This window comes from Hyperolius riggenbachi, chromosome 3 (assembly GCF_040937935.1).
Source record: "Hyperolius riggenbachi isolate aHypRig1 chromosome 3, aHypRig1.pri, whole genome shotgun sequence".
Classification (NCBI taxonomy): Eukaryota; Metazoa; Chordata; class Amphibia; order Anura; family Hyperoliidae; genus Hyperolius; species Hyperolius riggenbachi.
The window spans coordinates 335,746,278-335,773,702 of NC_090648.1; the positions used below are offsets into that span (position 1 = coordinate 335,746,278).

Sequence of the window (27,425 nt, forward strand, 5' to 3'; positions counted from 1 at the left end):
ACTTTTTTCTCACTTCCGGTTTACTTTAATGCATTTGTGTTTAGTGGTGGGCAGAAATTAAGCATAAGCATAATTACGCATCGTTATCATGCAAAATTTGCAGATTAAGCTTAACATTTTTTGCATGCACATGTAATCACTAACCGTAATTACACGTAATACCGTAACTTACATGTAATTTTGTTTGTGAATGGTTTTACGCATATGAATGGATTTTTCGCATTGAATATTTAAATACCTGCACATGTGCAGTATACTGGCTGGTAAACGTCATTTTTTTTTCGCATAGGAACGCATTTTTTACATTCGGGTCAGGAATATTTAACGAATAGCTACGCATGTGCAGTATACTGGCGAATAGATGCGGAGATGTTTACGCATTGAATGTGAATTATACATAATTACAATTCACAAGCATAATATGCTGTACACAATGCGTATTTGTGAAAAATTACAAGACATTTCACGTAATCGTAATTGTCCCTTTACGAGCAACACTGGCTGACTGGCAGCCAATCAGTTGTTTAGATCTTTAGGCTGACCTGAATACTTCAGAGGAGACCCAGAGACTAGAGAAGTCGCGAAAATCAAATTATGGGTTCGCAAATAGCAAACGCGAACTTCCGCAAATGTTTTCGAACATGCAAACCGACATAGACTTCAATGGGCAGGCAAATTTTAAAACCTACAGGGACTGTTTCTGGCCACAAAAGTGATGGAAAAGTTGTTTCAAGCGGTCTAACACCTAGACTATGGCATGCAGGAGGCGGAGCCATGCCAAAAGCCCCACCAAAAACTACAGAGTTGACACAGAATCCCTAAAGGGCAGAAATCACAGTACATTCCTACAAATAATTCACTGGAGTGGTACTGTGCCTGCAACTTAATGTGGACACAATAGCAGTAGTGTGCACAGCTTTGGGTGTCAGTGGGCTGTGGTGTGTCACACACAAAATAAAAAACAGGAGACTGATGTACTAGCTCTCAAAAGGGCTATTTGGGGTGCTTTCAGCAAGTAGTCAGTGAGGGACAAGAACAGACTGTGAGGTAAGGGGTCAATGTTTGGCTCCATGATGATGTATAGGGGGCGGGTCAAACACACCAAATGTTCACAGTTCGCTGAGACCGAGAACAGTAGAAATGCACCGGTAACTGTCCCCAGGCGGACAGTTTGGGCCATCTCTACCATAGACACAGGCAGTAGAAAATTTGAATGGAGACCCAACGGAGGAACAAGGAGACAGTGCGGACGAAGAAGGCTCTAAGGGATTCAGAGCCTTCCCTCTTTTTAGGGGAGTATATAACCATTCATTGCATGGAGTCATACATGAGCACAGCTGTAGCTGTGCTCAGTTGTGACATGAACCAGTTTCTTGCTGCCAGGTAACCACACCATGGGCTGTATGCACTAAATTGTGTTAAGAAGAATAACGTGTGTAAAGCCTCACCATATGATGACTACAGCAGTATGCACTACATCACATGCACTGCATTACTCATCAAGCAAGACTTTATGTTTTGCTATTCTACTTAACTCAGTTTAGTGCATAAACCCCAATGTAACAAATGCTGACATGCATGGAGCAGCATTCCGCCCCCCCCCCCCCATGTGGCTGCTGCTTGTGTTTATCTTCTGAGATGGCGGCAGCTTCCTTTACGACAGTCCTTCTCCCCCATCATACACCTCTGTCACAGCAATGCGACCCGCGGCTGCTGTGAAGAGGAAGGAAGCAGGACAGAGGCTCCCTGTAGCGGCGATGTACATTGTCATTACCAGGGTAACATGCTCCTGTGACAGAGGTGTATGATGGAGGAAAGGGGGCGGCCAGGGACTATCGTAGAGGAAGTGGCCACCACCTTCTCAGAAGGTAACACGAGCGGTGGCTGAAGAGGGGGGAAGCAGGCACTGGGGGCAACTATACTCCCTATAATGCGGCAACTATACTACCTAAACTGGGGCAACTAAAATACCTATACTGGGGCAACTATTCTACTTATACTGGGTGCAACTCTACTACATATACAAGGGGCAACTGTACTAGCTACCTATACTGTGGCAACTACAGTATACTACCTATACTCGGGTACAAAATGAGATACTTACCTAAAGAGAGGGAAGCTTCAGGAGCCTATTGAGGCTTCATACAGTGCTCTGATGTCCCCCCTCACTGAGTGCGGCCCCCGGAAGGTATTGTTACCAATCATACCAGACCCTCGCATGCGCAGCTAGCCAGATCTGCTTGTGTACCAACGGCTATGTGCTACTGCGCATGCGCAGCTGTGTTCGTGCAGCTACTGCATGGCTAAGCTTGTAAAAGGAGAGGAGTGTGGCCTCGATGTGGAGGAAGGCCTCGCTGAGTAAGGGGGGAAATTGGAGCATGGTGGGAAGCTTCAATAGAATCCCGAGGTTTACAATCTTTAGGTAAATATCTCTTTTTGAATCCAAGCTTCTGATTGAAGTTCCCTTTAAATGATAAAAGGGGAATGCTGATAAAGGGGAAGTATGCATATTTGTTAAAGGGTTAAGGTATCTGACAGTCAAATGACTTCATTAGAACAATTTAACCATGTAGGTTATTTAAAACCTCTTCAATATTTCATGGCCTTGATAACAGCGAGCATTATATTTAAATGATGGGACTGACAAAAATAGCTGTAGTATTCATGAATAAATGCTTTAGAGATGCATATTTTTCATTAAATCATCTTATTTCTGATATTATGCCATGTTCTTTTTAGGTGTATATACACATGAAAGTACTAAATTTGAAAGTCAATATTATATCTCTGCATTTATATTTGTGCTTGCAGAATCAGTACTTGCAGTGCATATTAAGTTTTCTGAGAAAGTGTGCTAGAATTACCTCCAGCTCAATACGATTAAATTCATCAAAGCATGCCCAAGCTCCAGACTGTGCCAGACCTTTGAAGAATTTCCCCATGGCTTTATAGTCTAGTCCATCAGAGCAGTTAAAAACAACACACTGCAAAAAATAATAAAACAATAAAGAAGGTTATATAATCTAACAAACAAGTGCATGGCGATATTAAAAACAATTTATAAAAAAATAAAACAAAGTAAATACATGTCATGTGGCAAAATGTGCTCAAGTCTGTAAACACTGATTAATTATTTTCAGCTAGATATTGTATAATGTACATTTAGTAAAGCAGTTAATTTATGCCAGCATGTTAGGGTGATGGTTGCCCATAACTGTCAAGACTAACTCAGTCCTGTAAGCCACCATTGCCACCCCACCAGAAATGATACCAGTTCAGGGACAGAGGCAACCACCACAACATTAGCACTACTTGTACAGGTGAAATTAGCGCAATTTCTGATGTGAGGTATTTAGCACTTCTTCTGCAGGTGAATCGGTGGCTATTTCTAACCTTTGTGGTTCCAAATAACATTTGCTCTTACATGTTGTCTAACAAATTCACTAAAAATATGTCATTATGCTCAAGACATAGTTGTAAATATTATTATTACTAGCATAATTTTAACTCAGATTCTCATAGTTACATTTAGTTGCAATGAGTGAACAGTTGATCCGGGGGGTACAAACCCTTAAAGTGACATTATAGTCATTATATAAAACTCAGACATCAGAATCAGAATTCTTTATTAGCCAAGTGCGACAGGCGCCACACCCAGAATTATTTGTGGACACATGCAATTGGCATGGTGCAAATAACACAACAACATAGTGCAAATTACAATACGTAGTGATAGTAGCTACATTATTTACAACAGCATTTTAACACAGCAACACTTAGTACTGATGGAAACCTTATTGTGCCAAAATGAGCACTAGGAATCAGTCATTGGGCGTGCAATCATGCTCTGGTGTGCCAAGGAGCTGGGAGGGGTCTAGAAGATGGCATTGGAGAGAGTCTGAACTGAGGAGGGTAATCGCTTGTGGGAAACATGTATTTCTGTGCCTGGTGGTTTTGGTGGGGATGGACCTATAGCGACGCCCTGTGCGGATTTGGTTGAACAAGTGATTGCCAGGGTGGGAGGGGTCATATATGATCCTCTTGGCCCTAGACCTCATTCTGGATGTATGGAGAAGGTCTAAGGGAGGCAGGCTAGACCTGATGATCTTCTCTGCGGCGTTGATAACTCTCTGGAGTTTGAGCCTGTCCCTTGCATTGGCACCCGAGTACCAAACAATAATGGAGGAGCAAAAGACAGATTCAATGGTCGCCGTGTAAAAACTGGTCAGTAGTTCCCTTGGCATTCCAAACTTCCTCAGCTGTCTCAGGAAGAACAGTCTCTGCTGGGCTTTCTTTTGTGTTGTGGTGGAGGCATTTATATTACATCTCAATTTCTCCATGATGGTGGTGCCTAAGAGCCGAGCACTTTGTATGCTGGTGACTAGTGTTGGGCGAACATCTAGATGTTCGGGTTCGGGCCGAACAGGCCGAACATGGCCGCGATGTTCGGGTGTTCGACCCGAACTCCGAACATAATGGAAGTCAATGGGGACCCGAACTTTTGTGCTTTGTAAAGCCTCCTTATATGCTACATACCCCAAATTTACAGGGTATGTGCACCTTGGGAGTGGGTACAAGAGGAAAAAAATTTTAGCAAAAAGAGCTTATAGTTTTTGAGAAAATCGATTTTAAAGTTTCAAAGGGAAAACTGTCTTTTAAATGCGGGAAATGTCTGTTTTCTTTGCACAGGTAACATGCTTTTTGTCGGCATGCAGTCATAAATGTAATACATATAAGAGGTTCCAGGAAAAGGGACCGGTAATGCTAACCCAGCAGCAGCACACGTGATGGAACAGGAGGAGGGTGGCGCAGGAGGAGAAGGCCACGCTTTGAGACACAACAACCCAGGCCTTGCATGAGGACAAGAAGCGTGCGGATAGCATGCTTTGTACCACCATGCAGTCATAAATGTAATAAAGATAAGTGGTTCAATAAACAGGGACCACGCGGCAACGCTAACCCAGCAGCAGCACACGTGATGGAACAGGAGGAGGCGCAGGAGGAGAAGGCCACGCTTTGTGAGACACAACAACCCAGGCCTTGCATGAGGACAAAAAGCGTGCGGATAGCATGCTTTGTACCGCCATGTAGTCATAAATGTAATAAAGATAAGAGGTTCAATAAACAGGGACCACGCGGCAACGCTAACCCAGCAGCAGCAGCAGCAGCAGCACACGTGATGGAACAGGAGGAGGCGCAGGAGGAGAAGGCCACGCTTTGTGAGACACAACAACCCAGGCCTTGCATGAGGACAAAAAGCGTGCGGATATAGCAGCAATGCTTTTTGCCGCCATGCAGTCATAAATGTAATACAGATGAGAGGTTCAATAAACAGGGACCGGAAACGCTAAACCATCCCAGATGTTCATCGGTCATGTTACTTGGTTGGGGTCCAGGAGTGTTGCGTAGTCGTTTCCAATCCAGGATTGATTCATTTTAATTTGAGTCAGACGGTCTGCATTTTCTGTGGAGAGGCGGATACGCCGATCTGTGATGATGCCTCCGGCAGCACTGAAACAGCGTTCCGACATAACGCTGGCTGCCGGGCAAGCCAGCACCTCTATTGCGTACATTGCCAGTTCGTGCCAGGTGTCTAGCTTCATGCCCGGTTTCAGGTCCAGCGGTGCCAGCCACAAATCCGTCTGTTCCTTTATTCCCCTCCAAATTTCCTCCCCTGTGTGCTGCTTATCCCCAAGGCAGATCAGCTTCAGCAACGCTTGCTGACGCATGCCAACAGCTGTGCTGCACTGCTTCCACGATCCTACTGCTGCTGGTGCTGGGTTAGCATTTCCGGATGAGGTACAGCTTTGAGATGCGTTGGAGGAGAAGGAGTCAGAGAGGTAGGTGCTGCTGTTGTTATCCAGCTGTTTGCGGCGTGGGCAACACCCGCGCCGTAGCAGGTGAGGAATCGCTGCCAGGCTCCACAAGGTTCACCCAGTGCGCGGTAAGGGAGATGTATCGACCCTGGCCGAACGCACTCGTCCAGGTGTCAGTGGTGAGGTGAACCTTGCAGGCAACGGCATTCTTCAAGCTTCGGGTTATTTAGCTGACCACGTGCTCATGCAACTCAGGCACTGCAGAGCGCGCAAAGTGGTAGCGGCTGGGAACCACGTAACGTGGGATGGCCACTGACATCATGCCCTTGAAGCTGTTTGTCTCCACCACTCGATATGGCAGCATTTCGCAGGCCAGAAGCTTGGCTATGCTGGCTGGCTGTTACTGCCACGGCCCGGGGGTCATTTGCTGGCAATTTCCTCTTGTGCTCAAACATCTCAGAAACAGACAACTCAACCGTAGCGCTGCACACCGAAGGGCTGTTGGTTGTTGTGTTTGATGAACACTGGGAGACCTCAAGAGCACTAGTCCGGAAAGTGACAGTGTCAGCATCGTCTGATGTTTGTGAATGTTGTGAACCACGCAATGGCTGGGCTACTGCTGCTGCTGAGGCGGGTCTGGTGGTGAGTCTGGTGAACCCAAGGGAGGCAGTGTTGCTGGTGGTACCCTGTCCTGCCGCGTTTGCCCACAGAGTGGGATGTTTGGATAGAATGTGGCGGCTCATGCTGGTGGTGGAGAGGTTGTTAATACTTTTCCCCCTGCTCAGGCGGGTCTTGCACACCTTGCAAATCGCCAAGGTAACATCCTCAGTGCAGTCTTCAAAGAAAGCCCAGACTTTAACTGGCTGAGGACTCGGACCTCGTGCGTGATGTGCTGGTGCTGCTTAACCCACTGCTGGACGCTTGAGAGGTCATCCAAGTAATTATCTGGTCCTGTTCTTTTGGATCTGTGAGGGTTGTTGTCCTGGACAACATGGGCAGTATTGAGTGGGTTTTCTTGGGTGCTCCCCTGTGGCCTGTACGTGAACCGTCAGGGGAAACACCTCTTCCCTTGCCCCTCCCTCTTTCACCGGATTTCTTCCTCATTTCACTTATCCTTAAAGTACACGCTGACTGGCAGCAGTACAGTGGCAGTACAGAAATGCTATACAGTGGTGGGTGAGCGGTGTACCACTATTGTCAGCAGTGACACAGAGCACAATGCTATACAGTGGCGGGTGAGCGGTGTACTACTGTTCCCAGCAGACACAGAGTGGAAGTAAACACAATGCTATATAGTGTGGCTGAGCCGTGTACACAGAGTGGCATTAAACACAATGCTATATAGTCTGCTATATAGTCACCCCGAACAGGGTGATGTTCTGCAGAACCCGAACAGTGGCAAACACTGTTCGCCCAACACTACTGGGAGGGAACGCAGATTTTAGTACCTAAACACACGATACAACATGTTTTCCGGGGTCGGACTCTGAGGCACATACAGATGGTCCCGATCATCATCCTCATCATACAACTCTTCTCCTGAGTCTGACCCACCCACCACCTCTGCCACCCCAACATCCCCAGACACAGACCCCTCATCGTCCTCAACATTAACTTGGGATGCTGGCCTGAGCCAGACCTCCTCCTCCACATCAGGCCCCATCATCTCCTCAATGGCAGCCCTCATTAATCGCTCTGGCGACGGACTGATGGACACAACGTTCTCCTCCGGGGAGGGCTGCTGCTGACCACTGGCTGCTGGGGTGGATGTTATAGCTTGCGTGGGGCGTTGGCTGTTGCTGTTGTTGGGAGTGCTGCTCACAGCGGAGGTCTCTGGGGAACTCATGTTGAGCTCATATAGTGGTTGACGGTGAGTGGAGTATTACTGATCCCAGCAATATACACACTGACTGGCAGAGTACGCAATGCTATATAGTGTGGCTGAGCGAGGTACACAGAGTGGCAGTAAACAGAATGCTATATAGTGTGGCTGAGCGAGCGGTGTACCACTATTCCCAGCAGACACAGAACAGTGAACAGAATGCTATATAGTGTGGCTGAGCGAGCGGTGTACCACTATTCCCAGCAGACACAGAACAGTGAACAGAATGCTATATAGTGTGGATGAGCGAGCGGTGTACCACTATTCCCAGCAGACACAGAACAGTAAACAGAATGCTATATAGTGTGGCTGAGCGAGCGGTGTACCACTATTCCCAGCAGACACAGAACAGTGAACAGAATGCTATATAGTGTGGCTGAGCGAGCGGTGTACCACTATTCCCAGCAGACACAGAACAGTGAACAGAATGCTATATAGTGTGGCTGAGCGAGCGGTGTACTACTGTTCCCAGCAGACACAGAACAGTACACAGAATGCTATATAGTGTGGCTGAACGAGCGGTGTACTACTGTTCCCAGCAGACACAGAACAGTACACAGAATGCTATATAGTGTGGCTGAACGAGCGGTGTACCACTATTCCAAGCAGACACAGAACAGTGAACAGAATGCTATATAGTGTGGCTGAGCGAGCGGTGTACCACTATTCCCAGCAGACACAGAGTGGCAGTAAACAGAATGCTATATAGTGTGGCTGAGCGAGGTACACAGAGTGGCAGTAAACAGAATGCTATATAGTGTGGCTGTGCAAGCGGTGTACTACTATTCCCAGCAGACACAGAGTGGCAGTAAACAGAATGCTATATAGTGTGGCTGAGCGAGGTACACAGAGTGGCAGTAAACAGAATGCTGAGCGAGCGGTGTACTACTATTCCCAGCAGCGACACACAATGACTGGGGGGGACCCTGGCTAGCGTGGCTGGAGCGCGAACTACCCTGCCTGCCTACCCAAAGCTAAACCCACAGACAAATGGCGGAGATATGACGTGGTTCGGGTATTTATTTACCCGAACCACGTGACAGTTCGGCCAATCAGAGCGCGTTCGGGTCCGAACCACGTGACCCGTTCGGCCAATCACAGCGCTAGCCGAACGTTCGGGGAACGTTCGGCCATGCGCTCTTAGTTCGGCCATATGGCCGAACGGTTTGGCCGAGCACCGTCAGGTGTTCGGCCGAACTCGAACATCACCCGAACAGGGTGATGTTCTGCAGAACCCGAACAGTGGCGAACACTGTTCGCCCAACACTACTGGTGACCAACATGCCATCAATGAAGAATGGGCTGGGTGATGGAGCACTCCTTCTGAAGTCCACTATCAGTTCCACAGTTTTTGCCGCATTTAGTACAAGTTTGTTCTCTGAGCACTACCTGAGGATTCGCTCAATCTTGCAGCGATATTCGAGCTTGCCATTTTCACCGATGAGACCTAGAATGGTAGTATCATCCGCAAACAATGATCTTGACTGTGTCCGCAGATGAGGTGAAGCTGTTTGTGTACAGGGAAAAGAGCTTCGGCGACAGTACACACCTTTGCGGTGCACCAGTGTTGGTGGTTCTTACGCTGGAGGAGCAATGGAATGCATTGTACTAATGGTTCTCTAAAATAGGGCTACAATGAGTCCGTGCAACACTTTGAAATCCATTAGACCTTCTGGGAATAAAAGTCTAACCCCACCTCTTGAAATGGCATACTATGGTTATTGTACCTATACAAATGTTCCTTTATAATAGTGCAGAAAGCTTAGAACTCTTTTGGATCAAAGTTGTCCTGACTCCTGTGTTACAATTCATTGAGGCTCATAGTGTTGAGTTTGAATCTTGCATAATTGCCATTTTGCCTCAATATTCATAATTTCTATCTGAAATTGGAATGCAAAATTGCTTGTAAATGTTTAATAAATTTTGCATGTAACCATCATTATGATCCTTAATTTCACAATTACTTGGACTTACATGGATAATTTCCGAAGACATTGGCATGGGATCATTAATTAAAGGCGAGTATTTATGGTTAAGAACAATAAAGGACGTTTTTATTGTTACATTTTTATTTAACCTTAACCCTATAAAAATGTCACTTGGGGGTGGCATCTGAGAGTGTCCTTTTTAAAGGGGACTCCAAGATTCCACCATGACTCTCCCTAGGGCCCCACCTCCTCCTCGGCACCAGACATTGGGAAGAACCCCTTTTTCCATGGTATAGGAAAGGGCTTTGAGGAAGCAGATGAGATTTTGGGTAGTTATTTAGGAAATTAAGGCTTTGGAAAGATTTAAAAACACTGTTTCTTGGTGGTCGAGTATGGGCTGACCAGTCTGTATTGGAACAAAGTGCATCAAGTGTGTACTGGGCCCTAAGAGTCACATCATTAAGAGTGTAAAGCAACTCCTTTTTTCATTTGGGATTTTACACTATGCCTTGTTGGTGAATAAAATGGATTCTCTGGTAAAAATCTGTTCCTTGATTTGAATAACTATCCAGTTGTAACACTCTTACAGGTGAGTCCAGAAGTCAATGTGCACTTCTATATAGTGTAAAGCAGCCACTGATCTTTAATCAAGAGATAGGGTGGAATAATAGAAGAAAGATCCCCTGGGCTGTAAGGATGTCATCCAATTACATTTATGGCCAAATTTGAAATGTCTCTTTATCTATGTCACATTGTATTTTAAATTACACAGGGCCAAATTGAAATGGTTGGGCAATGAAGACATTCAGGGATAGAGGCTTTGTCCCATAGGAGTACTAATTACTGGTCCATAATAGGCAAGCACAGACTGCAATATTAAGTATGGTGATGGTTTTAATAATACAGTATTTTATTGGTTCTCTTATTTTACTGCTTAAAGAAATTCAAAATGGACATTAATAGGAGTTAAAGCAATACAAATGTTATCAGAAATCATGATGTCTCTTCTCTATAATTTCTTTTTTTACTAATTAATGACAATATTGTGTAAGAATATCCATTTATCTCTTTCTATTCATTTTGCAAACCAATTTTGTGAAGACATTTTTTTTTTATCTGAACCCTCTATACATAGAAAATTATTCTGCCATACAAAAGAAAAATGAAATATATTGTGTGCATGGAACATTGTCATGGGAGTTTTATGAGAAAAACAACGGAAGACATCCCACCATGATAGAAATAGCAGGTGGTCAAATCCTTTTAAAAATGTCAGAGGAGCTGACACAAATTATATGTTCATAAATTACAACCGTGCCTTACACGCTTGTACTCTGGCCAAGACTGTGGAACAATTTATATAACAAATAGATGTGTTATAAATTAGCAATACAATATGCAACAAGCTGTTTCCACATAACTGTATACGTTAAGAAAATGCTTCTTGCATAGGAAATATGCAAATGAGACATTCCTTCTACAATATAAAAACAAGCTATATAATCCCACAATTAAACTACTGCCAATTTTTAAAAGACCTATCTTCAGCATTGCGCACCCTGCTCTTCACAAGTGAGTGTCTATGTTCTGATTCCCAAGTACCAAACCTGATTGGTAAAATCTATCTTCTTTTTTATGTTCTGACTTGCACTAGGAAAAGGCCACCTAAATTAAAAAGTAAAGTATATTTATGAATGATTGGCTGGTTGTGTGATTGAGTGCAATGTAATTAATTCATCCATATGTGTGATGAGCATGCAAAATAAATTGTTCCATGAAAGCCATGATTTCACTAGAGAAGAGCTTTTTTTTTTTTTTTTTCAAAGAGTCAGTCACATTTTTATGAAATATATAAAAGCATGCATTATATTAGTAAAAGGCATTTTCTCACACACTTTTTGAGTATGTTAAACAGTAAAAAAAAATGTAATTTTTACAAAAATTCTATATATAAAAAAAAAATCTTAAAAAATTCAATTCCATTTATTTTTCTTATAGGAATACTATCGATTGAAACAACTTTTTTTTTTAATACTCTATATTAGTGTACACATTACCACTAGTGCTAGGGGAACTTTATTTATTCACCCAGGTCTCTCTCTCACTATCCCTGCTTAAAAATTAATTTCTCACACAGCTCATAGTAGTTTGGGTCACCCTGAGCTGCTTGGTTACTCTGTCACACAGCTCACAAATATATTTCACTGTGTCACTGACAGCATGCAGAGGACATGAGGAGAAACAGGCTGATCTGAGGTGATAACAGGTAACTAAATGAGCTTTACTATTGCTGGAATATAACTAGCTATACCAGGAGTCTGTGTTTACACTCAGACTGGCTGCCTGCTTGAGGTGATTCACTCCAGGCTGCATCCACTTTACAAGCTGCTGAGAGGGGCAGACCACTGTCTATAATTAGCATTATTAGTATCTTTATCAGTCAAGAGAAGCAAAGATAATAAACACACATTGCTAGAATATTTAACCCCTTACCACCATATCAATAAGATTCTTTCAGCAAGGTGATAATTAAACTATAAACTGAGGAGTTGATAGCAACTCCCCTGTGCAGAGACATGGTCTAGCCCTCTGGGAGCCCAGCATTTAGATACATTTTGTATCCAACACTGACGCCAAAACTGACGGAGGATTTTACAGCTGAGAGGCAGAGCTGTGTGAGGAATCAAATTGCTCCTTGTACTTGTCCTAATGTGTGCTACAACAATACAGCATTTAAAAATAAATGCATACATCGATAGTATTCCTTTAACAAATTATCTGGCCCATGTGAAATTGTAAAAAACATTATGAAAATTTTGACTAACCAAAAATGGCCATATTTGCTCTTCCTTGATCGATCACATTCTTCCCTTATTTGTTACTGTGTCAAAAGTAGTGTGTGTCTGATACCATGAAATATAATTCTTGGAAATGAATTCTATGTTCATTTTTTAAGTTCCTGTCATACATTAGAAATATCTTAAAAAAATTCTTTAGTTATTAAATTTTCTTAAAAAATGTGTATTTTGACAAGAATAAGTGGAATACTTGCGCACGCTACCTGGCTGCAGTTATTTTGGTGGCAGTTATCTAAATGTAAAAAGATTATCATTAAACAGAAACTCTAGGGAAAATTTCTGGGCACATGACATGTTGTATATATACAGTCTATATGTGAAGTTAAAAGTATATTTTTTTGTGACTTTGCTTGTCTACAATCTTGAATCTTTTGTCTTGAATTTTCCTGCTTAAGTTGCTGACATAATTCATATGGCAATACTTACTGTGAAGTAATGCCTTGCAGACTCACTTCCTGTTAACGCTGAACACTGTTCTAAGTACACAGGGCTAAGTGTGTGGGGACAACTAGTGAATAAAAAGTAATATTATATTAAAAATTCAATAAAAAATACATCTCCTCTACCTATTAACCCCTTCTTATCCTTCCCCTGCTACTATAGTTACCAAAATAAAACAGAAAAAAGTGATAGCATTTAAAAAACACAAATAGTTACCCAAGGGACTTTTTTAATATGTATGTCATGAGGGTATTTTAGTGTTATTTTGGGGGCTTGTAATTATTCAAAGAGTATATTGAGAAAAACACAAAATGCTAAAAAAAAATACAACTTTATTTCCAATTAAAATATTGTAACCATAAATTGTACTAGGGACATATTTTAAATGTTGTAATAACCAGGACAAACATGCAAACACAATGTATGGGTTTTATCTACAATAGCACTTTTTATTTTCAAACTTTAATGGCTGAAAACTGAGAGGTAACCATTTTTTCCCTTTTTCTTTTAAAACTCATACAAAATTAAACCATCCAAGTGAAAGAGGAATCCAGCTGTCTTTGTGCCTGATCCCTGGCTAAAGGGATAGAAGTCTGCACGCTGGCTGCTCCTGTACAGGTTCGCCAGCAACTTCTAGAGGTGAGATTATTCTGAATTCACCCAATCTACTGCTGTACTGTTCCCCTGTGTGCGCTCTGTCTCTTCTTGTCTCAAACACAGATACAAAATTAAACTATTCTTAGCAAAATGTACCACCCACATAAAGTCTAGTTTTTGCAGCAAAAATCAACATATAGATCATTTAGGTATGATAAGTAGCGTTAAAGTTATTGCTGAGTTCATGGGAGGAATGTGAAATGTGAAAATTGTTTTGTTTTTTTAAGGAAATTTGAGATGTTTTAAAGAGTAGCATTTATACTTACCTGGTGCTTCTTCCAGCCCCATGTACTCTGTGGACTTTCTCGCCATCCACCCAGGGTGACTCCGTTCTTCAACAATATTCTACAATCTCCCCCAGATAATAGAGTCCAGTCACACTGCACTGCACATGTGCAGCCAGGCCGCATGCATGCCCCCATCACACTTCCATAGCTGCAGGGGTGGAATGCTCCCACCAGCTGATGTGACTGGAGCCTATTACCGAGAAAGAATGGAGCTGCCCAGGAGGATGGCGAGGGAGCCTACAGAGTACATGGGTCTGGAGGAACCCCCAGGTAAGTACAAATGCTGCTATTTAAAATGCCTCAAGTACTCTTTAAAGGTAAAATAACCTGTGGTGGGGTTTAAAGTGGTTAAAACTGTGTAAATCATCTGTGGACTGAAAAATATAGATAGATAAGTATCCTATCAGCTGCAGCCAGCTTGGTAAACCAGGCTGATATCCACTAACCAAACACTATCACACTGAATTAACTGCCTAACGACTGCTCAACGCCGATTGGCGTGAGCAGCGTGGCAGCCCCAGGACCACTCCACGACATTTGGCGTGAAGTGCTAGGGGGCGGAGATTGCAGGGGATCGTGCACCGATACACTTCAATGGGCAGGCGAACTTTCAAAACTTCAAACATTAATTCTGGCCAGAAAAGTAATGGAAAAGATGTTTCAAGGGGTCTAACACCTGGAGGGGGGCATGGCGGAGTGGGATACATGCCAAAAGTCCCGGGGAAAAATCTGGATTGGACGCACAGCAGCGTTTTAAGGGCAGAAATCACACTGCATGCTAAATTGGAGGCATAAAGTGCTTTAAAACATTTTGCATGTGTATACATCAATCAGGTAGTGTAATTAGTGTACTGCTTCACAGTTCACACTGACAGACCAAACTTATTTTGTAATGTACTGCAAACAGCTGTTTGTTTAGTGATGGCCATGCTGGACTGGTGCACACCATGGTGAGAATGCAGGCTATAGCTGTTTTCAAGCCCATATGGTCGCCAGGCTGAGGTAGCTCAATGATAGAACAACAGTGACTCTCCAGCTGATCGAATTTGGTCTGTCCACAATGAAGCAACGACCTTATTATCTTCTAGACACAATACACTGTTTCACTGGGTCTCATAAATATATATTGCACTTTATTAGTCTGCGTAACAAAATCCCCCATTAACCACCATAATGCAAGCCATCCCGTGTATACAGCCTAACCATACACAACCGGTCGTGTCATACATACTGCGCATGCATACCCAGTCCATACACAACCAGTGTCCTACACTAGTCCCTGGAGTAATCTTCCAGTTGCTAAACCTCTACTATAGACTGTACTGTAACATCCACATCACACTGGGTCCACACGCCGCACAGTGCGCAGTACAGTCTATGGGGTTGAGAGGAGACGGTGGGCAGTAGGCGCAGGAGGCTGGAAGACAACGTGGCCATGACTGGAGGTGGTGAGAGCCCTCTGGGCATCGCTTGCAAGAGCATGGGAGCTTAAGCGGGGAAAAACTGTGAGGAGGTGGTGTGAGCCCTCCGGGTTCCGCTCTGTGTATATGCTATTCTAGCTGGGACATCTGGCTAATATGCTTTAGACCTCCTGCATATGGTCAAACAACACTGCAGGCTAGTCTCCACTCCCCCTCCAAGCTTGAATGTTGGAATATAGCTGAACTGGCACTTATGCATTATACAAGTGGCTTACTATACAGGAGACATTACTGGGATAATACTTGGAACTATCCAAAGAAATATCTGCATCTAACTGGATCCGAGGCATAAATCCATACACCTAGTAGAGGTTTAGCAACTGGAAGATTACTCCCGGGAGTGTAGGACACTGGTTGTGTATGGACTGGGTATGCATGCGCAGTATGTATGACACGGCCAGCTGTGTATGGTTAGGCTGTATACACGGGATGGCTTGCATTATGGGGGTTAATGGGGGATTTTGTCACACAGACTAATAAAGTGCAATATATGTTTATGAGACCCAGTGAAACAGTGTATTGTGTCTAGAAGTAAGAATATCACTGTGAGACTCCCCTATTGTAGGGTTAACATTGTTGAATAATTATTGGACGCGGGATACTTATTTGTTGCGACCTTATTATCTTGGGTGTGCCACCCAACACTTTCACATAGCCGGCGGTCATTGCTTCATTGTGATACACAAACCCCTTCACCACGGCAAGGTAACGATTACGAAGGGGAATTGACACATGTACAGGTCTTGTTTTGTTGTTGCAGCTGCAGTGCAGCTAGAAAAATTAGGCAGGCGTGTACACACACCAGAAAAATTATTATAGCGCCCGCTGCTAGCAGCGGCCTTAAAAATTCTGGAATCTGCCTGGAGTCCTGGACCCTGTAGGTGGTGGAGGAGAAGGCAGCCAAGCGGCCTGCAGGCAGAGATGCTGTGTGGGGACCGACTTAGTCTTTGGGCAGTAGGGATCCTCGCTGGATTCTGCGGAATTGTTAATTCCGTGATTCTGGCTGGAATTAGGTCAATTCCGATTCCGGTAGACGTAACGGAATTGGTAAACCTCTCAAACGGAATTCCACGGAAGATTTTTTATTTCCGCACCATTTTCCGGAACAACACCTCTCTCTCTTTCTCTCTTTCTCTTTCTCTCTCTCTCTCTCTCTCTCTCTCAAAACAGCTGACTTTACCGATCTCTTAGCAAAGTGTCCATTCATGCTACTTTTTCTATTGGATTGATCATAATGGTACATGCTAGGCTGGCTTTAGCATGTAGTGTGGTTGGTAGTTTAGGGGGTAAGTCAGATACCTACAACACACTGAGACCTGGGTTCAAATCCTGTGTGTGTGCTTGTGTGTGTGCTTGTGTGTGTGTGTGCGTGTGCGTGTGCGTGTGCGTGTGCGTGTGCGTGTGCGTGTGCGTGTGCGTGAGAGAGAGAGAGAGAGAGAGAGAGAGAGAGAGAGAGAGAGAGAGAGAGAGAGAGAGAGAGAGAGAGAGAGAGAGAGAGAGATTCCAATCATCCCTATTGGGTTCCGATCATCCCTATTGGGCAGGCAGTTACACGGTGTGCAGGCAAAGATGCTGTGTGTGGGGACTGTCTTCGGGCAGGCCTGATCATGCTTTGCAGACCAGGCATCCGTGGTCAGATAGACCCTTGACCCAACGCTGTGTGCCAGAGATGACACCACTTGCCTTTCAACATCATGGAACAGTTTGGGTATCGCCTTTTATGAGAAATAATTGCGGCCTGGTATCTTCCACTGCGGTGTGTGGCTTTGCTTTTGTGTGCTGCTTTTCCTCAGGTGGTCATCCCATTGCAGTTTGTGCTTTGTAATCATGTGCCTTCATAAGGTACTTGTCCCTACGTGGGTCTCGGTCTTTCTACGGCTCAATTTGTGGTGGCAGAGAGTACAGGTGGCATTGCTCTCATCTGAGGCAGACACACAAAAAAATTTCCACACCGCTGAGCCCTGGGATGATGGCACTTTGGTGATGGCTGCCGACGGAGTGTTATGTGGGGTGCCAGAATCAGAGCAGGAGGAAGAAAATATGTCACGCTTCTGTGCGGAAGCTGAGGAAGATGAGGTGTTCTTTAAGTAAATAGTCAACTACGTCCTGACAATATTGGGGTTGCCCGTGCCTTCTTCTGAACACTGTACTTTGGTCGAGGGCCGCACAAAATTACGACAGCACGACCTCGAACAGACCTGCCGAGTGGCCTGCATCTGGCTCTGCCTGTTGTTTTGTCCATATTGGGGGGCGATGAAGTGAAAAGGTATGCACAGACTGGTATATAAAACAGTGTGCGGTCACACAGAGGTGCAATGAACAGGTATGCAGCGACTGGTATATAAAACGGCATGCTGTCACACACAGGTGCAGTGAAAGGTATACAGTGACTGGTATTGCAATACAATGTGCAGCTGTCACACAGGTGCAGTTAACAGGTATGCACGGACTGGTGTATAAAACAGCGTGCGGTCACACAGGTGCAGTGAACAGGTATGCACGGACTGGTATTACAAATGTGCAGCTGTCACACACACATGTACAGTGAACAGGTATGCAGTGACTGGTATATAACACTGCGTGCTGTCAGGCAGGTGCAGTGAACAGGTATGCAGTGACTGGTATCAATACAATGTGCAGCTGTCACACACACAGGTGCAGTGAACAGTTATGCAGTGACTGGTATGTAACACTGCATGCTGTCACACAGGTGCAGTGAACTTGAACAGGTATGCACGGTCGGACTGGTATTTCAAATGTGCAGCTGTCTGTCACACACAGGTGCAGTGAAAAGGTAGGCACTGAATGTGCTGGACCTGGCACAGTATAGCAATTAGCAAGGAACAGCTGCGACTGACAGGGCTGTATATGCAAGTGTCAGTGGGCCACACAAAAAAAAAACAGATCACAAGAAGAGCATTAGCTCTCAAAAGAGCTGTTTTGGGGTGCTTTCTAGCAATAAGTATCAGCAAGGAGCAAGCTGGACCTCCTTAAGTCAGCAGCAAGTGCACCCTGATAGGCGCACATTACACACACCCCGATTTGCCCTTTAGCCAATCAGAATCCAGCGTTTACGGACGGACCTATTTTGGCATTTTTATGCCATTTACAGGTATGGCAGAACTCTGTTTTTTACAACGATAAGCAGCAAGTACATTTAAGCGCTGACTGTGGAGATATGAGCATCATAACTCATTTTCTGGCTACGTTTGGAAATGCAATGGGCTCCTATGAAATGGATGCCCATTGGTGGTTACTCTGATTGACAAATTTATTAACCAATACTAGGGCAGTATATGGGCAGTCTGATGGGCGTGTTTGGGCACCTCCCCTCCTAGTCCCAGCATTCCATGCAAGCAGTCCTTCAGTATAAAAGGGCAGCTCAAACGGTCAGTACCTATTTGGCTGCTGCCTGTGGCCATATTCTATACTACTTAAATATGTGTACTATGTGATATTTATAATGTCTTTATTATTTTTAGCACTTTTGCACTCTAGCACTTTTTACTGTTCAGTCCTGGTGAAGTTTCTATTTTAAAGAAACAAAACATGTAGGGTATTGGTGTGGGGTATATAATAAATATACAATAGGAGATTGGCAGGCTTGTCATAACGACCACTAACTATATAACCGCCAACCCAATTGTATCACTTTGTCCACTATTAGTAGTAAATGTATTCGATTATTTTAGGATTATGAATTAAAAGTTAAGTTTTATCCTATTTTCCCTCCGAAAAGGTATTTAATTGTGTAATTGCTGTATACACATGCAAGATGTTTTAAAGCACTTTAGGCCTGCAATTTAGCATTCAATGTGATTTCTGCCCTGAAAACGCTGCTTTGCGTCAAATCCAGATTTTTCCCCGGGAATTTTGGTGTCTATCCCACGCTACCATGCCCACCTCCAGGTGTTAGACCCCTTGAAACATCTTTTCCATCACTTTTCTGGCCAGCATAAGTGTTTCTAGTTTTCAAAGTTCGCCTCCCCATTGAAGTCTATTGCGGTTCGCGAAAGTTCGCACAAACTGAACATTTGCGGGAGTTCGAGAACCCGGTTCGCAAACCAAAAATCGGAGGTTCGGGCCTTCTCTACTGTGCAGCACACAGAGTGATATCATGGCTAACACAGCTGCATTTTATAAAGGGGGGGGCTCCAGGAGGGAGTGTAGCCTTATTGGCTACCATGTGTCTGTTGACTGTGATGTAGTGGGTCAAAGTTTAGCCCAATGATGTAGTATAGGGGGCAGGTCGAACTCGCATAAAGTTTGCGTTTCAATGCAAACGAGAACCACCGATATTCGCGTGAATCAGTTCATGAACCGTTCGGCCATCTCTACTGCTCCCCCACTCACCCTCCTACTATACCAACACTAAACTTTATTGAATTTTAAGTTCTGAAAAATCCTTGTGCTCATGCCTATTCAACACCACAGATCCCTATGTAAGTTAAGTTCATTTAAATCAGGTGTATCTTGCAAAAATCTACATTATGATGATATCAAGTAGGGGAAAAATAGAAGTTCATAAGCGAAAATGACGTTGATGAAAATTCAAGCACATCCCTATCAACAATTTACAAAACAAGATCTTTTTGTAAGGCTTTTAAAATCAGTTTTTTGCTTGTGTTGTGAACCGCTATTAACAAAGTATGACCAGATACAGCACCACACTTATATTAAGTTCAAAAAATATAACAAAGTTTATTCATATAGTTTTTGAACTTAATATAAGTGTGGTGCTGTATCTGGTCATACTTTGTTAATAGCAGTTTACTTAGTGACTTAGCACACACTTATTGCAACATTGCGTGCATGAACTTTTCCTTTATTGGGTATCATTCATAAACAGGCTGTCGGTAGTGCGGGAAAACACCGTTCTTCTCCGCAACCGGTAATTAAGACTTCTGGGTGGCCATTCATAAAGAAGTCTGCCTGTTGCGGAAGAAGTGCGGAGGTTTTCTGGAGGAAGCTGGCAGTAGTGTGGCGGAAGACATGCGGAAACATAAAAGCTGCCCGATTCCCTCCCTGCGCTGCTCTGTCTGATGCTGCTTGGGAGGTCCCTCCCATTCATTTATATGTATTCCGCCCGCCTATCGCTACTGTCGAGCAAGCGGTATTTTCCTTCCGGATACCGCTTGCTCTAATCTTTATGAATGGACGTGTTTGTTACTTTTTCTAGATTAATCTAGAAAAACTCCGCACAAGGCGGAAATGTATCGCTCTGTCACCTTTTCATGCGGAAAGAGCCTTTATGAATGGGGCTTATGCTGAGTGGTCGGGAAAGTCACCGGTATTAAGCATTTCCGCATGCGGAAATGCTTTATGAATGATACCCAAAGTGTTGTGAACCAGTATTTTAACACTAACCAGAAACAAATTGTTTTTATCCAATAATATAAAGCAAAATATCACTAGACGTATGATCCTTTTGTTTACCATTTTTACTTTAGCTTATTGAAGAATGGCTTAACACTTCCATGAATAAATTCCTTGTTGTCACTTTGTAGATTTGCCCATCGTACTCTAAGATTTTTTAATTTGATTTTGGATAGTGTGAAAAGGGCCAGGGTGGGAGGAGTCAGAATGTTTTTTTATTTTTGAGAGGAAAGGGGCTTATTCTGTCTTTGTCACTCTTGGAGAGAGTACGGTTAGGTAAAGCCTGGTGCGAGACAGGCGATACATGTGGCGGGAAGTATGGCCACATAACACCGGCAGCCTTACTCTGTCCTGACCCCTCCAGTAGGAGAAAGCTAGCTGACGAGCGGCAAAACAAAGGGTGAAGGGCGTTGTAGTATCGGCTAGCGCTAGAGAGAGAGTGCATGTTGAAGCAATAATAGGCAGTATTTATAGCTGCAGAGACCACAGAGAACTTTGCTGGTTACTTGGGGTGAGAGCCTGGAACAGGCATACGAGAAATCACTGTAACTGCTATACCTATCTGACTGCATCCACATTACAACTTGTATGGCGCTTCCTGCATAATTATTGATTTAGCAAATATGGCATAATGCTTTACTATCTACCAGGAGTGAGAACACCACCTAGGTGTTGAAACGAAGTGTTAACGGAGATCATTTTGTTATTTTGTATAAATGGGGATCCCATGAGTGTCTTAAGTTAAGTTGCATGTGTGCATACACGGCCAGCTGTGGACTGTGGTGCTGAATATCTTATGTGTCAATGTGTTTTTATTGGGGTGTATTTAACTACTTGTGTGGAGTTTTTGATAATTATATTAATAAAATAAGACATTTTTGAAGTGACATTGAGCAAGGTTTTTTTTTTCTTTAATTTTACATTGGGGTTTTAATTGGTCCCCATCTACCCTAAGAGGTTCTAACATCTTTTCACACTGTCCAAAATGAAAATGTTTCCGGAAATTGGGTTTCAAACCATAGGTTCATAGCTCATTCACCATACAATGGTAATAGAAAAATGAATCTGTAATGTTTAGGTTTATGGTCATGCTAGTTAAACATTATATCATTCAAGGAATGTATTAGCCTACTTTCACTTATTGCATATCTAGCTAAAGAAACGTGTTTGCATGTGATATACACTGAACACTTTACAGAGATATTCTAAATATTAAATTAATTACCTGTTTTGCCACTGCTCTTGCTAAATCCTTGCAGGTTTCTGTCTTCCCGGTTCCCGCTGGCCCTTCCGGAGCCCCTCCTAGGTTGAGCTGCAGAGCTCCCATTAGGGTTCTGGAAAATAATGTATAAGACACAGCTTGATGCTTTAATAAAAAAGAGATCAAAATCTTATTTAACTAAAAGTTGAGTATTAGAAAAACTTTTAACTACATAAAGAAAATGAAAATAAATATTAAAACATTATATCTTAATATGTTTTAGAGGAATGCATTCCTTGGTTATAATCCCTAATGAGTTTTTTTCAACAACATTAAAGCTCAAGAGTAATGTAAAATAAAAAAAGATTTTTAGTTGGGATAAAGAGGTCATTAACAAGCATAAAAATGCATAGTAAATATTAGTAAAAAACTGAAAAAGGGCTATTTACAGAGAACTTTTATTTCTCTAAAGTAAAGGTTTTTTTTTAATCTTCTATTTTAGTTAAAGCATTTTTAAAAAGTGATTGCAGACATGTTAAACCTTTATTAAATTGTACTTATTTGATTGTTCCTCTGTGGGAGAAGCAGATAATAGGTCAGTTCGCATCTCTTATTTTAACTGTTGCTCTCTTGTTAATGTGTGATATTGTTTGAAATATGAAAAGTACTGGGTAGCAGCTTGAGACTCAGCAAGCAAGAAGCAATTGTCTGCCAGGAAAATGTGAAATCTTAATGCAGATTTGTAGTATACATTTTAATAAAGACTAAAATTAGACATTTACTCACAAAATTCAGAAATGTAGGATTCGTTTTTTTTCACACTTTCTGAAATTGCAAGCCTTCTTTAAGTGCAAACAGTTTTCAAATAACTTGCAAACACACAGGCAGCATCATCAATAACAGCTGTGATAATGATTTATATTTTCAGTTAGCATTGCCTGTATTAGTTATTTCCTCTGTGGGTAATTACAGGAATAGAATAATTGAAATAGAGGCTAAATAAGGTTTATGTTTGGTAAGTTATCTTAGAAACAGTACCCAAACTGATACATGCAAACATGTGCTTCTTACACACCTCTAGCAAGCCTAAGTGCTAGCTATGCCAAGCAGGTAACAGCCATTTACACTAAACACCATAAGTCTCTAGATTGTAAGCTCGCAAGGGCAGGGACCTCCTCCTAGTGTTTCTCATACTGCTGTAATTTTAACATATGTACATGTACCAACTACACATCAACTATGTATGTATCTGTATTTATTCTATTCAATGTCATGGCTGTACAGTGTCTTGTATTTCTTATGTATATTTGTTCCACATTATTTGTTTGTACTATGTACAGCGCTACGGAAGATGTTGGCGCTATATAAATGAAAACTAATAATAATAAGTCAATAATTGCAAAGTAAATTGAAGACTTAATTTATTCTTGTATAAGCCTAGACTCCAATACTTAAGCCTACAATATCGTATATAGTTATTTGGGAGAGAATAATACTTTAACAATAGACTCATTGGAGAAATTGATTACTTGAGTTTATTTTGGAAGATGGTTTGCGGTCTGTGCAGACATTCTTCAATGTCAGCCAAGTCGCCTTCATCAATCTGCAGCACTGGACAAATTCAAACAATGCTATTATATTTTACAATGAGAAGTCCAAAAGAGGGTTGGTGCTACATAGTAGTTAAAGCTGTTATTATAGCATCAAAGTGATAGGCGTATAAAACACAACAACCCATCATTCCAGGTAGAACACTTTTTTTTTCAATTAAATTGTCACAAAGTAACTAGCTGATTTGCTTGAAGAAAGGTTTTCTACCTGAAACAGTGGACTGTTGTGTTGCATCAGCCTAGCACTTTAATGTTATCACAACAGCTTTAACTATTACATGATACTTCTAACTAGAGATGTCGCGAACCTCCAATTTTCGGTTCGCGAACCTCCGCGAAAGGTTCGGTTCGCGAAAAAGTTTGCAAACTGCAATAGATTTCAATGGGGAGGCGAACTTTGAAAATTTTAAAAAATTCTACTGGCTAGAAAAATGATAGAAAATATGTTTCAAGAGCTCTAATACCTGGAGGCACACCTGATTGAGTGAAATACACATCACTGCTGGAGGACCCACCCTCCCTCCCTCCTCCAAGTAAGGTCCTTATACCATTTGACTCAGTTGTCTACCTACACTAATTAGTTATGGGACAGCTGCTACACACTCTGCTAAGGAGATTTTAATTAGCCTCTTGTGGGTCCCCACCTCCCACCTCCCTCCTCCCTCCTCCAAGTAAGGTCCTTATACCATTTGACTCAGTTGTCTACCTACACTAATTAGTTATGGGACAGCTGCTACACACTCTGCTAAGGAGATTTTAATTAGCCTCTTGTGGGTCCCCACCTCCCTCCTCCCTCCTCCCTCCTCCTACCCTTCTACCCTTCTACCTATTCCCTCCTCCCTCCTACCGGAGGGAGGAGGGTCTCTTCTGCCAGGGAATTATACTATTTTAAAAACCAGTATACATCATACCATGGATGGGAATTGAACCCAGCTCTCACTGTGTGGTGGGCAAGTCACCCTAACCACTGTACCACTACAGTAGTAAGTGAAGCTGGCCTAAAATTTACCATTTATGCTCAATGCAATAGAAACAGGTTGCTTACAGGGAACCTTAACAGAGTGATATGGATGTTTCCTGTAAACAATACCAGTTGCCTGGCAGTCCAGCTGATCTTTGTGACTGCAATAGTGGCTGAATCACACCCTGAAACAAGCATGCAGCTAATCCAGTCTGACTTCAGTCAGAGCACCTGATCTGCATGCTTGTTCAGGGGCTGTGGCTAAAAGTATTAGAGACACAGGATCAGCAGGCGATTCAGGCAACTGGTATTATTTTAAAAGGAAAAATCCATATCCTTCTCCGTTTAGGTTCCCTTTAAGGATTTGTAGCATAATAGCCAACTCACATTGGCTGGTATTTGAACCTGGGTCTCACTGTGTGGTGGGCATGCACCCTAACCACTGTACCAACTGAAGCTGGCCTAAAAATTACCATTTATGCTCAATACAAGAGAAAACGTAGACAAGACAAATAACATTTGTATCACACTTTTCTCCTGGCGGACTCAAAGCACCAGAGCTGCAGCCACTAGGGCATGCTCTATAGGCAGTAGTAGAGGAGGGAGGTGGGAGGTGGGAGGAGGGAGGAGGGAGGAGGGAGGTGGGAGGAGGGAGGAGGGAGGTGGGAGGAGGGAGGTGGGAGGTGGGAGGAGGGAGGAGGGAGGTGGGAGGAGGGAGGAAGAGACCCACAAGAGGCTAATTAAAATCTCCCTAGCAGAGTGTGTAGCAGCTGTCCCATAACTAATAAGTGTAGGCAGACAACTGAGTCAAATGGTATAAGGACCTTGCCTGGAGGAGGGAGGGTGGGCAGGCCTCCAGCAATGAGAGAAGTGTGTTTGGCATTAATGTGTCTGCAGTGATATGGAGGGTCAAAGTTTTGCTTAATAGAGCATTATGGGGCGAATCGAACTTAACCCCCAAAGTTCACCTGGAACTGTTCGCAGGTGAACCGTTCGCGACATCTCTACTTCTAACCCCCTTTTAGACTTTGCTTGCTACATAGCCTAGTGAGGTACTCTGGGATGAGAGTCTGGGCACACAGATTATCCTCCAGTTCTTGAATAGGTATTCCTCCATCAATTGTTTTCACAATTACATTTTACTGTAGCTTCTGTCAGGAGATTGTATTTATCTTATTTGACTCCCTTCCCTCCCTCTTGCAATACAGTACCTCTTGCTCAACAGTGAGCAAAGCAAGCATGTCTGTACAATGATCATTGGAAAACTCAAAAGCGATAACTGTATACAAAACCTTGTAGTAGCAAACACTATGATGACAGTATACTTGCCCCCCTAATGCAATCTGTGCACACCACACTACTTGGAAAAATTATATCATTTATTAGCGTAACTAGTATATATTTGATGTTAACTGGGATTGTAAAGTTTGAAATGAAATCTTTGAGGCGATCAAAGTCATATCAATTGTGGTAAAACTAAAAAATTGCACACTAGCCATTGGTGTTATTGCTGAGCACCGATCAGAATAAAAATGTTCCTATCATGATATTCAAAAAACAGTAAAGCCCTTCTGTCACCGAAGTGGCAAAATAGAAGTGTAAGAAATGTGCATGCCGCCGGCCCTGCCGTTGACTCACATAATGCTGCTGGCCCTGCTGCTGACTCATGCGCTGCACAGGCTGGCAGGCGGAGGACGCATTCCGCCTATGTAAACAGTAGCCATGTGTCTGCCTGCATGTCAGCTTACCAGCTGACATGCTGAGCTTCTATTGGTTGTTTTCAGTTATGTTTGTTTCTGATTGATTAGTCCTTGTATTTAAGCATGGTGAGCGTCCCCAGACATGGCTCGTGATAGCATTCGTTTTTGGCTTGTTGCTGGGTATGCGCTCTAAACTATTGGATTCTCTGTTTCCGATCCCGCCTGTACCTTGACCACGTTTACTTCTAAATTGATTCCCTGGTCCAAAAACTCTGCATGTTTCATGACCACACTCTATTGGATTACCCATTGCTGACCCTGCTATTGTGCATGGACTTTGCCCGTTTGCCGCCTGGATCGACCTCTGCCTGGATAAGGACTTGTCTGAATGCTGCCTGGACTGACAACTGGCTACTACTGACCACGTTACCTCTAAGTGCCTGAACTGCATTCCTCCTCCTGGCAGTTATCTAACTCTCATCTGGATTGCTTCACCTTCTGGACCTCAGGTGACTATTATACTTGATACTGTGCCTTGTATGTTTATTGTTGGTTCTGTTTGGTGGATATTATCTGTCAGTCTGTAAGCTACATCTACCTGCAGGGTTGTTGTAGTTCTGTGCTAGGTAGGAGTTTGTGCAGGTGTTACAGGCTGGGCTATAGGTCAGTCATATGGGCATACAGTCTGACCTATAGTCATTGACCAGACAAGCCTGACAAGAAGCTTGTATAGATATGTAAAATTCTCCCATCATGTTGTAAATAAACAAAAGGAGTTCAAAGGTAGAAGAAGCACAGCCCTGAAAAAGCAGTATGAAAGTGCAAAAAGTTGAACAGTAAATGGAGAGAAAAATGCAGGAAAAAAGCAGGAGAAAGAACCAAAAAGGCACAAAGAGTGAAAGGAAATAAAAGGAGTGGAAGGGGCAAAAAGAAAAAAAAAGAGATAGTAGAGGAAACAGTAAAAGGGTGAAAAAAATTATAATACAGAGGTGAATGTTGGAAGAAAAAGAGATCTAAGCAGTTCAGCCTTCAGTTGTTTTTCACCTTATGCATCCAAACAATTTTCACCTCCCATTCATTCACCAATAACTTTAGCACTACTTATCACAATGAATTGATCTATATCTTGCTTTTTCCACCACCAATTAGGCTTTGTTTGGGTGGTACATTTTGCTAAGAATTATTTAAAAAAATGGAAACAATTATTTCTCAGTTTTTGGCCAGTTG

General features: G+C 43.0%; 1 protein-coding gene across 1 annotated transcript in view; it reads right to left on the minus strand.

Annotated features, from left to right (window-relative positions):
• LOC137562326 (dynein axonemal heavy chain 3-like) overlaps positions 1–27,425 on the minus strand; it is a 1,996,682-nt gene that overhangs the window by 1,064,894 nt on the left and 904,363 nt on the right. The window contains exons 30-31 of the mRNA XM_068273663.1: positions 21,952–22,060; positions 2,865–2,984 (exon numbers count right to left, since the gene is read on the minus strand). Coding sequence (XP_068129764.1) covers positions 2,865–2,984; positions 21,952–22,060 — 229 coding nt within the window. The remainder of the gene's footprint in view (positions 1–2,864; positions 2,985–21,951; positions 22,061–27,425) is intronic.